This window comes from Aulonocara sp. 'chitande type north' Nkhata Bay, linkage group LG14, assembly GCF_057382095.1.
Source record: "Aulonocara sp. 'chitande type north' Nkhata Bay isolate Kocher_YH1m ecotype deep benthic linkage group LG14, A_spYH_male_GT1.1, whole genome shotgun sequence".
In the NCBI taxonomy this organism is placed as follows: domain Eukaryota; kingdom Metazoa; phylum Chordata; class Actinopteri; order Cichliformes; family Cichlidae; genus Aulonocara; species Aulonocara sp. 'chitande type north' Nkhata Bay.
In genome coordinates, this window is record NC_141357.1 from 38,492,974 (window position 1) to 38,508,961 (window position 15,988).

A 15,988-nucleotide genomic window follows, 5' to 3' on the forward strand; every position below is an offset into this window, starting at 1 on the left:
CACAGCCCCGCCTCACATAATTAATTAGTCCCAAAATCACGTACGCTATATTCCTGCGCACATTTTTTTATTCATTACGTTCACATTTCAACATTTCATCGTAGCAAACACACACAAGTGAGCCTCAGCTGTAGTAGTTACCTTGTAGTTACGCACATGAAGGCCTTTTTAGGTCAACATAGGTCAGCATCATCTACACTTCTATAATTTGTACTATATTACTCATCAGTACATAATTAAACAAAAAACAGCTTCTACCCAATGGACGATTTCAAACCTAGCAGCTAATAAAAAGACAGCATAGTTTACTTAAGGATCTCCCTGATTGGCTAACATTACAAACACAGACATCAAGTACAAATCATTTAGGATATGGTGACTTTTGGCATTGTCAGCAAACCTTTGATGTGCACGACTGAGAGACAGGGTCGTAAAATCAGCAACAACGTCACTTGGTGTCACCACCATTTTCTATCAACATGGAGACAGAAGGAAGATGGGAGAGGCCAGGAAGAATGCATGTTCCGCTTGCGTCCGCTTGGTGTCGCCAGAGATCCTCCATTGTGGGGAAATACGTATTTCCTTCTTCTGGGCAATACCCGACTGGGCCGACAGAGGGCGCCGTCACATACGTGTTTCATTCACAGTGGCAGATTTTGGAGAAAGTGGAATTACAGGGTTGTGTAATTTGGGACTGGACTGGTTGCTTTTCAGAACATTTTGCTGCACAGATGCCGTTATTCCCCTGTCCGTCCGGCAGATGGAAAAGGCGACGTATGGGCTCATGTTTCATAACACCACAGCAGGGACAGCCGCTCTTCACACAAATTGACGTATTTGTGTGATTGTGCTCTCTACTGCTACTGCTGGCAGTGATGGTGCTGCTGGAGTGACCCATTTTTTCCCCACAGGGACCATTAAAGGTTCCCAAGAGCTAAAGGAGGCCACGCTGAGGGGTAAAACAGAGCGTACATTGCACTGCAAACTGACTTATAATAATCATAGGTCACATTTTATACAAATAAACAAAACTACGACTTTCTATTATGATATTTGGGGAACAAACAGGAATGTTAAAATACGGGTTACGGAATAAAGAGCTCCACTTTAAACCCCTTACGGCCTCTAGATGAGTTTTACAGCACATTTCACTGTCAAAAGTGAGAAATGGGAGGTTTAAAATAACAGGGTCAGCATATTGGCACGGCACGCAAAAGCACAGTTTAATAGAAAAAGACTGGAAGAGCACTTCTATCGTTTCATGAGGTTGGTAGCCTTCTGGTTGGCAGCGCTGATTCGGGTAACGTTGAGATTAGCCTGCAGAGGATAGGAAAAAAGAAAGAACAAGGAAGTGTTAACAAGAATGTGGTAGGCAGGCACAAACAGCTGTGCTCTCCATCTATCTTTCACTTTCAGGTTTGCTTAATTGCACTGGTTAATCAAAGGAAGGCTGTAGAGCTCGGCAAGCTCTACAGTCCAACAACACACAGTAGGGTGAATATAATCAAACACCTCCTGCTCAGAAGGAACTGTTCATAGATAAGAATTCTTAGCTTTAGTGCTGTTAGCACAAGTTCCTGTGCTGCTTTCATCTCTGACTCAAAGGGAAGAGCACAAACTGCTTCTGTCAGGTAAGAAGCCACATTATTGATTTCATTCATCTCCCTCTCTGGGCACAAGCCTGAGATGAACTGCCATAATTCCTCATTTCTCTCCTCACTAAGATCCCAGATGGATCCGTGTGAAACTCACAGAACTCCGTCTGACTAAAGGATCTGGAAACAGCTCTCCCCCCCTTACCTACCTCTCAGCTGGTCTACTGCAACTCTGTATATAAGATTGCCTAATTCCACTCTCACTCTCTATTTCACATAGTTCAGTGTACAGCAGCTTGACTTTTAACTGGTACAAAGAAAAGACAGCACGTCACTCCTGTTTATGGCTGCTCAGGTCTGTTAACTGCTTATTTTGCCTCCATCATTATCCCAACAACTTCTAGGAATTCTCTCCTAACGGTGACCAGGCCACGCTCTCATTGCTTCCACACTCTGGAATAGTCGGCCCTCCTACATAAGAACCTGTGAAATCAACTTTGAAGATGAACCTATTTTCAGTTGCTTTTATTCAGGTATAGTCTTGAGAAGCTATTGCTCTTTTGTTTGACTGTTTACCATTGTTAGTGCTTCTTCTCTTTATAACGCTGTCTTTTACATGAGCTCCATGCTATTTTTTAAACTGGGTTCTTGGAGAACTGGATGCAAAACCAGATACAGGAGTCTGAGGTTTGCTGGCATGTTCTAGGTGTGGCTGTTTTCACAGAGTTTCACCGGTCTAGAACATGTCAAAGGAAAAGCTTTTATGTAAAGTCCTCCAGTTTTGTAAAATGTGTGTATTCATCATGTGGCTAAAACAAAATCCAACTCTAACCCTGACCTGGTGGGAGTTAAGCGCTTAATGTCTTCCTTGGCCTCCTACTCTTCCGAATCCCTACCTGAGTTTACTACAAGGTGCTTTGAGAATCTTGTAAAAGTAATCATCGACTATTTACTCTTTATCTGGCTTTGTTTGAGCGATATATCAAAGAGTGACATGAAAGCAGAGGGGAAGGCATGCGGCAAAGGCTACAGGTCGGATTCAAACCCGGCATATGGTTGCACGTTCATCCCAGCGAGCTAAACCAGCACCCTTAAATTGTTACATTTAACAGAGTCTGGTGAAATGAATTTTATTTGATTAGTACACACTGAGGTGTACATGCAGAACAGGACGGCGGTACCTTTCCCTGTATGCGGTCGATTTGGGAATTCTGTGTTTCCAGCTCGTTGCCAATGTCCAGGGCCATGCTCTTCAGATTTCCGACGATGCTGCCAACATGTGCCAGGTTCTCCTCCATCTCGTCCTCGCGGGCGTCGCCGGTCGCCCTGACACGGGCAGGAATAAAGCAGGAAAACATTAATGCTGCAAAGATGTGTGCAAGTTTTTGTGTTTGTGTTTGACCAGCTGCCTGTGTGCGATGGCTTAAGTATTAGATGTCAGTTTGCTGTAAAGAAGAGCAAACACAGACACACACACACACACACACACACACACACACACACACACACACAAACCGTGTATGCAGCTGCCGTCTCTCAGCTCACACAATAACACACTCCACTAAACTCTGTGTGTCACTCTCTCCCTACCTTCGTATGTATCCTCCACTCATAATCATCTGTTCTCTCTCATCCACGACCCGAGATGACGGCGGCTGATTGGCTACAACGCCATCCTGGCTTGAGGCTCTGCCCCAAACTGCCTTGTATGCCCCACTCTCCTCAAAAGCCTTTAGTCTGGAAGAGAAAGAGTGATGACCCCATGGATGTCAATTTAATAAGTCTGTTAAACGTGAAACGTGAGAACCACAGCGTACCCATACTGCTCCTGCAGCTACAGTACGGGTACACCAAGGGTCCATTTATACCATAAAACACGACAAACATGGCGCTGGACGACTTCAGAGCAAATCAGAGCAGCAAAGCAAGCCGACAGCAAAAGCTAAAAGCAACTAATGAACCAAATCTGAAGAGTTTTCTCATGTTTAAATCTCACGAGGCTATTTGCTCGTTGTCAGCATCGCACTGTATGTTAAAGCACCTTACTGGAAACATCTATTTTACCTCCAGTGCTCACTGGTATCACTGGGATCATCCTGATCAGTGCGTTTGGGGAAGAACAAGAACTATATCACATTTAGATCTGCACTTCAGAGTGGTTTCTTTAAGAAGAACACTCAGTTTAGCTTTCCTGCTATGTTTGGTTTTCTGTCTTTGTGAGTAACGTCTGGGCATAGAAGTGCCAAAAACTACAAATATGGTCACTTCCAACACGGCAGCAGCCATAACACCAACGCCGAGCCCTGAAAGTGTGAAATCGCCAGAAAAAACTGGTGAATAAGATGGCTGCTCATTGTGATGGTGTTTGAATGTTGCAGCCTGACCTTACAGGACCAATTCAACTCTATTAACATTATAATAACAGGACCGAGCTGACAGATCGCTTTGATATGGTGGAAAAGTGCCTTTTGTATAAATCTGAGGTTTGTGGTGAAGCCGCTGCAGTAAACGTGGCCCAGGGCTGTGAATCAGGTATAATTTAGGTTTTTACAAATAGATTCTTATGACTACATCTCACATACTTACCTCTGGATAATGTTTACAGACAAACACACGCCACACACATCTCCACCTACTTATCACAGGAGCAGAGACCACAGCACTTGCCCAGGTCAGTCAGGTTTTTCTCTGCCTCCTTCATATCAGAGTTGATCTGATCCAAGCCCTCCTCTATTCGCTCCAACTGCTCTATGAGAGGATGCAGCGGAGCAGGATGAAGGAAGAGCAAAGGTGAAAGAAAGCAGGAACGTAACGAGAAGAATGGAGGCAGAAAGAGGAGGAGGGAGGTGGAATAAAAGAAAAAAATCACAAAGTATTTCCACGCGGCTGCACTATGAACTGAAAAACCAGCCACCAGAAACATGAAACAGAACACCACCACGCTGCGCTAAATGCTAACAGCACACTGGACCAAACGGTGCAGAGCCAACGACCTTTGACCTCGGTGCCCACTTCCATTCTGTTTTCTTCTCTCGGGCTATGTACAAAGGATGTTTCTGCATCTGTGCTTCTTTTAAAGAAGATTTTAAGGAACATTTATACAAATATGTCTTCTAAATCCAAATTTAGGTATTTTTAGTCACATGCAGTTAGAAAACTCTTCATTGTCACCGTTCTGCTATAAACAGACATCAGATGCAAGAGATGCAGAGCTTATCTGTTATATCGAGTTCATTTTTACAGGCCTTTGTCTATAAATTAGATTTTTCTGATCCTTCAAGCCAAAAAATCTCTACTTCAGAAACAGCAAACGTGTAGTTATTCACATCCTGAAGGCTTTTACCAAATAGTTTGTTCATATATATCATTCAGATCTTGATTCACTGAACATCTACTAGTAAAAACATGCATTCTTTGTATTTTGGGATTATTTTATTCTTAATGGATCAATTAAAACTAATTATTAAATTAAAAAAAACTTTGAGTTTAATACTTGGGCAAAAGGAAACGAGCAGAGAGTGACATCATTCAGTCAGGATGGCTTATCGAGTAATTTAAGCCCCTGATTATTATGATGATGACGACTGATTACGATTATCGTTGCTGAAGGAGTCTGATAATCTAATCACATTTGATAAACACTGCAACACATTTAATGGAACTGGGCACCAGTACGGGGCTTTTTAGGGCCTGTTTGGATAAAGACGCAGGTTCCTGGACCTACTTCCTGAGTGGCCAGATACAAAGGCCACAGCACTGGGCCATGTCTGTCAGATTCTTCTCTGCCTCTCTCATGTCCCTGTTGATGGAGTCCATACCCTCCTCAATACGCTCCAACTGCTCTGTTTGAACGGGAGTTTTATGGTGTTGCCACAGCAGGAGCAGAGATCAATACAGAGATGGGCATGTTTACACAATGTGTACTGGCAAGGCTTCCAAACCAAAAGCTCAAATCAGAGATATTTACACAAAAAGGCTAAATTATGAGAAAAAAACTTGATACAATGAGAAATTTAAGAATAAACACAAATTTCTGAGGAACAAAAAAACCCAGCAAATTTCAAATTTCATGGTCAAGACAAGTCTTTACATTTAAGCCAAGAAAAACCTGTTTACCTCCTTGTTCATCCAACATCACCACAGTCCTGATCCCAACATCTTTACTCTGGAGGATGGAACACATAACAACCCGTTACTGACAGGAGCCCCAGCGACGTTTCCAAACAGGTTCTTATTGCACATATGGAAATCGATTTAAAGACGTTTGCTGCAGACGCCACGTGGCGATCCACTGAGCTCATGCTCACTTCTTTAAATTCTTTCTATTTTAGATTTATGGTAAAAAGCCAACAAGGTAAGACTGCCTGAACTGTTTATCTGCAGTAAGATCACATGACCTCGATCCTGATCACAGTGACTAAAAGTAAACAAATGGCTGTTATGGATAAAGGACGTATGAGCACTTGACATGAATGCTGTGCATTATGGAGTAATGAAAAAACATCCTTTCCTGCTTTCCTCACTGTTCTGCTCTCCCGGCCGTCGTTTGTCCAAAATCATTTTCCAGGAGCTTAAACTTAATCATAACACTGCATCCGTCTTTGTTAGAGTCATCCTGACATGGATCTCTGGCCATTTCCTCATGTGGAAACACAGCAGGCTAATTTACAGATGATGATGACAAAGTTCACAGTGAGGTTTGTGCTTTATCACTCCATCACTGTGGGGGTCTTTGTTAGATTATAGTGTGTGTGTGTGTGTGTGTGTGTGTGTGTGTGTGTGTGTGTGTGTGTGTGTGTGTGTGTGTGTGTGTGTGTGTGTGTGTGTGTGTGTGTGTGTGTGTGTGTGTGTGTACCTCCTCAACCAACTGAACCATCCGCCGCGTGCTCTCCAGTGACTGAAAGACACAAAATCACTGCTTCAATATTTAACATTCAACACATTACATGAGCTTGTGAACTGCGTGCCCATTAAGTCATTTTTGTAGCTTTAATTTTGTTCTTAGTTATACAAACAGTTAAAGTTTAGTACAACCTACAGTGAAGTCTTTAAATTCCCCTCTGCAGCTACACATAAGTTAAAGAAATACATTAAATGCATCCAACCAACATAAGAAACGGTGCGACAGTAACAGAAGTGCAAGAGTGACTCTGAGTCTTGGAGGTCTTTCAGTCTGATTTAGCAGTGTGATGGTGTGAGGTCAGAAGCTGCTCCTCATTCAGCAGACGATGCAGGTGAATCATTTCATGTAGCTGTCCTGCAAAGTGGGGAGGGTGGTCTTAATGGTCCTGTCAGTGGTGTGGATCACCACCTTAAACACACACTACACAGGAAGCTCAAGCTTCCAGGCCTCTGGTAGAGCAGTGGTCCCCAACCCCTGGGCCACAGACCGGTACCGGTCCATGAGTCGTTTGGTACCAGGTTTTTATCGTTAACTCGTTTCTCTGGGTCTTTTCCCGTGTGTTATGACTAAATCTTATTTCTTTTTGGTACCAGCACTGGTTTTATTTTGTTGTATTTATCCGGGACACCTTAAAGGCCAGTCCGTGAAAATACTGTCGGACCTAAACCGGTCCGTGCGCACCCGTGGCCGCCTACAGGGGCGAGATAGACCTCGTCCTCCATTATACCAGATATTGACGCAATTTCTTATCATCATCTGAACAATGACAGCAGCTGGTAGTAAGTTAATATTCTACATTTTAATATTAAGCTTGAGGGTGTAAAAACACATTTAAGCTCTGTCAAAAATGCAGTCAAACTCATTTTACACTCGCACCAAGTGTGAAAATCTAAAGCTACAACTTGTTCTCGCTCCTCACTATTGTTCAGTAACCATCTCTGAGCATCAGTATTATGGAATGTGTTATAGTTTCAGCTCCAAATGTAAAGGGTGACACATGGGAGCAGGAACAAGTAAGATATCTGATGTGTTTAGAAAGTCATTTCTAGTTAAAAGAACTTTTAACTTTCCATCAAAATCGTCTTTGTGTCATTAAGGAGTTATTATAGGTTATAGTAGGAGGATACAGTCTACATCAGTTATGTGCAGAAACTGCTAGCTGCCTGTTTATCTACCCCTAGGTCTGTGTGTGTGTGTGTGTGTGTGTGTGTGTGTGTGTGTGTGTGTGTGTGTGTGTGTGTGTGTGTGTGTGTGTGTGTGTTGTGTAAATATCATATCAGTCCTCTGGGATTTCCCCACTGATGGGATGATGGGGTGACACATGTCTCTGACCTGCAGTAGCCTTTAAACACCAGGGAGTGTGTGTGTGTGTGCGTGTGTGTGTGTCTGTGTGTGTTGTGAGCTCATCTGTGCCAGACAGTTGCACATGGAGACCAGCTGTCTCCAAGGCAACCAGGTGAGCCAGGTGCCCTTGAAGAGGCCCTCCCCTCAGGCAGGGCTGTGTCCTCTGTGGCTCAGCAGGTTGTGTAGTAGTTTGCGTCACTCTTCTTGCCAGTTTGTTTATTATGAATTCTTGGTTTTATTGCTGAGATGCTCTAATTATAATTATCCTCATTAGGTTTCTCTGACTGACACACAGAGTGTGACACGCTCTCCGGGGTATAAGCTGAGGATGCTGCTGTGACTCGCTCCCGTCCATATCACCACTGTTAGATTGTATTTTTCTCTGCTCCTTGCCAGCCTCAAAAATGTGTTGGCAAAGGAAATACCCGACTACACTGTTCTGGTCTGACACTTTCACAATCCGTTCTTTAGGCCGAGTTAGCTGAAGGGTAACGCACATGTAAAACCATGTTCATATGAAACATGGCAAAAGTGTCAAAGGAGAAGATGAATCCGTGTAATTCCCATGTGCCGAACATTCAGGCTTGGCTTAGTTTCACATCGTTTTTCTACTGCAGACGGGGGATAAGTGGATATGGCCCAATATCCTCCTCCCGTTTTCTGTTTACAGGAGCAGCCAGTCAGAAGAAAGGGAAGATGGCCTTAAAGGGGAGGAGCTATAACATCTGGAACTGGGAATTCAGAGTCTGTTACTTGTAGTCATGATGATATAGTGTAGGATTGGAAGGTCGTGCAACAAAATGCTCCGTGAGGTAACTGTTGAAAACTATCTCTGCTTTTAAGATTAGACAGACCGTTTTCACTCCCGAAGCGTAACATGCCGACGTTTTGTCACATCCTGCGGTGTTCCTGAGGAACGCAAAAGGAGACCTACCGCGTTCTAATGCTACGTGCCGGGTTATGGATGAAATCCATAAATCTAACCTTCTCCCTAACCTTAACCAGTAGTTTAATGACGTGAAATGGTGTTTTCCGAAGCGTTTTTAAGAAAATGAACAAACATGTGTAGATTGTGTCCAAACAGTTCTCATATTTCCTCATTTTGCTAATGTCGTCATTTAGGAACGCGTTGGGTGGCCGAAAACGTAATATGTTGACGATTTGTCACCTAGCGTAAAATGTTACGCTTTGGGATGAGAACGTGTTGGATTAGACCTAAAACTTTCCTTTTTGCTAAAGCATATAGTTAGGGCTGAATCAGGTGACCCTGAATCCTCCCTTAGTTATGCTGCAATCCAGTTGTTCAGTCTGACGTCACTGGCCGTGTCTGGACCTAAACTCCGCTGCAGGTCCATATATCAAACGATCACTGTGGCATTACTGAGTTGAAAAACTGTCTAAAGTCTTTCATCTTTAATAAAATGATCAGCGTTCTGCTCTACCAGGTGTAACAATTGAGTTTAACATCCAGGCATCCATGAAAATGGAATTTATGACATTTAACGGAGTTAGAAGTTAGCAGGGAGTTAGCTCGCTAGCTTCTATCTAAATACAATATAGCATGTCCTGCCTGCGGGGTTTTGGAAACAAATTAAAACGTACAGCTCTGTTATCACTTCCAACATAAATGAAGACAGAAAACTAAAAAGCAGTGACGTTTGTAGGGTTACTGAAGTTGGGCTAGCTGGTATATACCAGCACATCATTATATATATAATGATGTGCTACGTGACCGCTAGCGACACAGCTATGTTAGCATAATATAAACAAGCCAACTTTTTTTCCACTCGATAAAAGTTAACGTGAGTGTTCTCGGTGGTCAGGAACAAATGTAATCGCATGGCAGGATGCTGTAAAAGGACCAAACTTCAGCCAGGAGAACAACTGAGATAATCCATCCACATATGAGGTTAGTCATTCATATACTGCTGCATGGGCTGGGCTGTAGTTACATCCTAAGGTTTTAAAAACTGAGCTTAAATAAATGATTAGTGGTAATAAAAGCCGAGGGAGGTCAACAGTGATCACTGACTGTTTTAGGAGCTTTTTGAGATCAAATAGAAGAAAATACAAAACATTAAACATGTTAACAACACAAAAGCCATATTAAACGCAGACTACTTTAGACCCGGAAGTAGGATTCGTCACGTCATCACTGAACAACCGGATAGGTGTAGGCTGCTGGGGAATTTCCCATGATGCACTGGGTGTTTGTTCTTCACTCACTATGTGCTAACAGACCTCTCTGCATTGAATCATACTTATTATTATTAATCTCAGGCTCTCTTCCACAGCATGTCTTTATCCATGTCTTTTTATGGCCTGAGCCTGGTTCTGCTGGACGTTTCTTCCTGTTAAAAGGGAGTTTTTCCTTCCCACTGTCGCCAAAGTGCTTGCTCACAGGGTTCATATGATTGTTGGGTTTTTCTCTGTATGTATTATTCAAACTTTTTCTTTTTCTGAAGCCAGCCTAGAGCCCAAAGACAGCCCAGGCTCAGTATGGAGCTCCATACTCCATAACTGGTCATGGTATGCAGTCTGATTCATTATTAATGACTTGCAACATAATGTTTCCTTAAGCAAAATACAGTGTAAAGTGTATTATAGCCCCTCTTTATTCGCAGTTTTTGCTCTCCCTATGGTGGGCTGCACTGAAAGGAAATATTTGGCATCCCTGATAAAATTCACTATATAAAAAAGAAATAATACGTTTTTATTTTTAAGTAGAATCACTTAAATCCCCCTGCTGATTCAAGGCAGTCTATGAAATACTCCAAACATCCAATTTATTCATTTGTGATTCTGGAAATGAATTTCATGTCCTTGAACCTGATGTTTCAGATGTGCCGTCTCATACGAACTAATCTGTGTCCACATTTAGAGGTTAGTGGAGCTGAGGAAGTCCTTTCGCCTCCACAGAGAGACCACAGCTCGAGTTATACACTTCACAGATATGGTTGTGTTTTAGCCATATGCTACACAGACACAACTAGAACAACTTTGTTTGGTCCTTTAGTTCTTATACAACAACTTTTTACGTTGGGACAAAAGAGGTTAAAAGATATCAAGAAATTATTTCACTTTTTATAAACAACAAAATTCCAGAATTCCAAACGCTTCCATTTTCCTCCAAACCTTCATTTATGTTGTCACGTTTGTTGACTTCCTGCTCCTGGATTTACAGCCGGGTCGTGAGATATATTGTTTATTTGTTCATGCTCATGGACATGAATTGTGAAATTTTTTTGAGATGGCACAAATTTGTAAGTAACGTTTACAAGAGGGAAGTATATTTCATGTCTGCAGCACATGTTTTGTCCAGTCAAAGGAAACTAAGGACGTGGTGAGATGACCAAAAATCTTCTTTCAGTCAGGGAGAAAAGGCTTAAGACTGAAAATGGTGAAGGACCGTCGTTGACGGTTTAAATCACAGGAGGGTTTTAGGCATGAGAAAAGTAGGTAAATTACACAAACAGGTGAGTCAACGGCTGTTATCAGGTTAATGTGCACTGGATACAAGGGTAACAAGTAAACGGCCATTTCTATGTGTGGTTGTTAATAATTAATAAAACACTTATTTACCATCATAATCCTCTTACCTCATCTGTGACCTGATTGGCTCTTCTCTGTAACTCCTCCTGCTCTGTGAGGATGGGCGGGTCTGAACGTGCGTTAGCAGCCATGTTTGTTTGTGTGTGTGTTCAGTCCCAGGTGAGCGGATCAGACTGCAGCATCAGGTGTCTTTAACAGCTGGAGAGGGTGAGAGCGAGGCCATGATTATTTGTCATGACTGACAATAGACGCCAGGCAGGCAGACACGCAGCACAGGCTCTTACACAAACACGCTTCAGGATAACCACATTTATTTTTTAAGAAGCAGTTACTTTTATATCCAACAGACTGTTTCGTTTTAATGGCAGTTACTGTAACTGTCAACGGTCATCCAGTTAGCACTCAAAACATCAGCTGCAGCAGCCTTTTGCACACATGAATGTGATACTTCAAGGTCAAGGGGACCCATAATACTCATTTCCTATCAAAAGAATAGTTCTGAAACATCCACAGTTCAGAATAATCCTTCTTTGTCTAGCACGGGCTTTGATACAGCGTCTCTTGTCTAAAACAAGCTCTCTTAGCTCCTTCCTCCAGCCTTAAAGGCTAGCTTATTTGTGATTCACTGCTCTTCATAAACACCTAACACACTAAATTACACTAAAATCATCTTCAGCTAAAACCACAAGCAATTCAAATGGCCAAACAGGAAGAAGGATGAACTCTCAGGTTAGCTTAGTCTGAATAAGTCATTTAATGTGTGCCAGTAAAAAGCACTGAAGCACACTGTCGGGTTCCTTCTTGTCCCTGTCGTCATTCTTCTTAAATTCATCCATAGTTTCTGCTGCTGATCCAGGTCCAAGTCACGCAGGTCTGAGCAGAGACACCCAGACCGCCCTTTCCCCAGCCACCATCTCCGATTAATCCGGGGGTTAATCAGAGTCATTACTCACTTATATATCCACAGATACAGGCCCTTATAGGGCACAGGGGTGGGTGTGAAACTGGCTGCTTTTTAGTTATATTTTCAGCCTTTGGAGCTCTTCTAACTTTTGAAGAAGAGGAGATATATTCACACAACATTTTCAGGTTTAAGTGCTCAGTTTTACACCCACTCTGAATCTGCTTTTCTTAAGCACGACTTAGTTTGAGCATTAATATCAAGTCAAAATTATTTTCATCTAAAACAAAGCTCATATGAGTGAATCTCTGTTTTTTACCTCCAGTTTCAGTTTGCCCTGCAGAGTGATGACATCACACACATATTCTTTTTAACCTGCTTTCCCGTTGTTTCCTGCTCAGATCGTTCTCTCTGCATATATCATTCAAATATGAAATGGTAGGAATTTTCGTCCTCTTTCACTGGATGTTATTCTTGTGATGGCAAGACACACGGTCTTCGCACAACTCCCACAAAGGCTCTTTAGAAAAGACCACAATTCAGTTATAAAGTGTTACAGTATCTGCATGAATGCAGTTCGGCCGTCGGCTCTCACAAGCGCCTAAAACGAATCCCTCCTCACTCTTACAACAACTGCCTCCTCTGTAATTAGGAGTCCACACAATGTCAGCTTCTAACCAGGTGTTGAGTCCTCACACACACACACACACACACACACACACACACACACACACACACACACACACTTCTCTTTGTGTGATCAGGCTGCAGCATCATAATTAGCCCCAACCACTAATCACCACCTGTTGGAATAAAGAAGAGGAACAACAAGAAAGAAGAAAAGAACAAATGAGCCACGATGTTCTTGATATTAAAAAAATCAGTTTTAAATATTATGCACCATAAACTGATAAATCTTTTAGTCTACGAAATGAAACTGCTAAAATAGACAGAGGTATTCAGTCTGGGACACAACACAGAGAAGAAAACGACTGTGTTCGGCTTTTAAAGGCCGATGTTCATCAGGTTGACTGTAAACTAGATTTTCTGTAACACTTCTGTAACAGACCAGACTGTATAGAAAAGAGTCACCTCCTTTAGCTTGACATCATCACCAGTATCTCCTCCAGCTGTCACGTTAAAGTGATGCACGCTTAGCTAAGAGTGACCAGAGACAAATAACCAACACACACAAACATGCAGGCTTTGGCACTGCTTCCTAATCACAGGCATAATAATGAGCATTCATGTTCAGGAGTGCCCAAAAGTGGGCGGGGCATCACATGGCACATCCCCCAAAATATGATGTATTAATGTACTACACAGTACTACTATAGATAGATACCTGCACTATACAAGTCATTAAAATCTTCTCCAGCTCAAATCCACAACTATGATCCATATTTTCATATTACAACTTTTTACTATTATTTAAAGGGGGATTGTGAATTTTACTAAAGAGTCTAAATATTTGTTTTACCACTTTGGAAAACTGAAATTTAGCACAGATCTTTTTTCATGTGGTAAATCTGTTTTTGTCCTGGGCTCCAGATGAGTCTGAAAATCTGTTTTCGACACTAAACTAATTATTCCTCCTTAAATATTGGCTCTTCAGTGCTGCCCACCTCACCCCGTCACAATCAGCTTTAACATGTTTAATGAAGCCATGAAAGACTTTACCTTCATAATTTCTGCATTAACAGCCTTCAGAGGACAGAGGCGGGCTGAAATTTAATGTTTTTTAATTATTATTCCCAACATTTTTGACCATTTACAACTTTTTAAGTAGATGAGATAGTCGTGTGACAGTTTCAGGATCTGTAGAAAACTTGAAATCTGTTTTACACCCACTCCAAGTGTCACAAAGCCAAATCTTCTTTTCTTCATTACGACTGTTTGTTCTGGTCAGTTTAGAGCATTAATATCAATTCAAAATCTTTTTCACGACTACGTTAGAAAATTATTTTAGAAGATGAGCCTGGGATCAAATTTAGGTAAAAGGAGACTTTTCATATGGTACAACCTGTTCTGAGCAGCTACTTCCGTCGTATAGTGACATCACTCTTGTAAGTTTACCACAAAAATGCTCTTTGGATATTTTTTTTTTTTAAATCAAACATCCGGGTACCATGCTGTCTTTTGTTCCTCTACTGTTTTTTGACCGCATTGTGATTTCTTGGCTACCTCTGGTTCTGTAGTGACAGCAGGTGCAGGTGTGCGTCACAGGCTCACCTGGTCACAGGCTATGGCAGTTCATTTACGTGTACACGAGTGAAACTGCAGCCTCAGCTGTGAGGCTGACACGGAGTGATGGGGATGATAACGAAGACAGGATTCTCCTCATCGTGCTGCCCTGTGAATCGGCGTGGTGACGTATATTTGTTTGCCGTTTTCGCGGTCAACTCGTGCGTGAGAATATCACCAGGTACACTCGCGACAGTTTTTAGTATTTGATTGTTCAAGAGCAAAAAGACGGAGTCTCACAGATGAAATATTTATTTTTTTATTGCCTGTTTGACCGTCACCAGTTAACCTGTGACACCAGTTAATCTGGAACACCGGCCCTGTTTAACACCGAGCACACACAATATGAATGAACTTAAAGTAACGGGTCTGTTTTAAAACGTAAAGAGTAAAAGTAGAGATATTTGTTTAAAAATGTGGGGAGTAAAAGTAAAAAGTAACAAGAAAAATAAACGCTCGAGTTAAATAGAGATACCTGGTAATTCTACTTCGTTACTTCCCACCTCTGGGTCACTCTGATGACCAACTTTTACATTTGAAATAAAAACAGTTTTTTTGAAGCTGCCTCTTTTCAGAGATGACGTCCATACGAACCTGTGTTCCGTACCTTTCATCCGGTCCTCTTCATACGCTCGTGCTCTGTCCTCGTGAACCCATCAGCACACTGAAACCTGTTGCTCTTCCTCGGTTACTCCTCCTCAGCATCACCGCTCCCCTCCTCCGCACAGGCCCCGCCCCCCAACAAACAGCAACCCAAACTTTCTTCCTGAGCGTGACGTCAGAGAGCAGCGGCTTTGAACGCCTCTCTCCACCCAAGGACGCAGCTGAAGGTGGAGGAACCAGCGACATGTTTAAGGGTAAACGATGGGCGTGTTTTCAGCGCTGGTCAGCAGGAAGCTCTGCTCGCATCCTGACAGTTTAGCAAACTTTACAAAAAAATATTTTCATAATTAACAGTTTGAATCCTGCTTTGATTGTTTTGAAGCTGCCGCCATGAAATCTGCATCTTTCCTGCGTTTGTCAAACACATGTGTTAATGCTCTCTTAGTGACGTCATAGTGATGGTGTTTTTCTCATTTATCCGTTTATCCGCTGAACAAAGCATTTGAAACCCTGTCCAAAGGTGTCTAAATGGCACACTGGACATGACTGAAGCCTAAAACTGGGATGAAGGTGGTTTAGAAGGTGAAAGTTTAGCAGACACGTATATCACGTTCAGTGGTTTGAGCGGTGTGTCAAACATTTGACTTTTTTTAAATGACATGTTTGTAAAATAGTTGTGATCAAACAGCTACACAGGCGCTCATCATTTTTTAAACATGACCGAAAAAGTCTTTATACTTGTCTAAATGTCAGTCACATGGTGTCTGTGAAGGTTCTCAGTCATCCAGGTCATCGTAGTCAAAGGAGCTTGTAAAGAAAAGCGTCTGGACTTCTTTAAGTTGCTTG

The 15,988-nt window shown here is 42.2% G+C and overlaps 1 protein-coding gene across 2 annotated transcripts; it reads right to left on the reverse strand.

Annotated features, from left to right (window-relative positions):
- Positions 1-15: 15 nt before the first annotated feature.
- LOC147315224 (synaptosomal-associated protein 25) lies at positions 16-15,228 on the reverse strand. Of its 2 annotated transcripts, none has more exons than XM_086262481.1 (8): positions 15,134-15,228; positions 11,442-11,592; positions 6,451-6,492; positions 5,712-5,760; positions 4,232-4,343; positions 3,186-3,332; positions 2,777-2,921; positions 16-1,317 (listed from the first exon to the last, which is right to left on the reverse strand). In XM_086262481.1, exons 2-8 carry the CDS (start codon positions 11,523-11,525, stop codon positions 1,252-1,254), a joined length of 645 nt encoding a protein of 214 aa, XP_086118607.1. In that variant the 5' UTR covers positions 11,526-11,592; positions 15,134-15,228; the 3' UTR covers positions 16-1,251. The 2 variants fall into 2 exon arrangements, with proteins under 2 accessions (XP_086118607.1, XP_086118606.1); XM_086262480.1 differs by lacking the exon at positions 4,232-4,343 and adding an exon at positions 5,320-5,437.
- Positions 15,229-15,988: the final 760 nt, after the last annotated feature.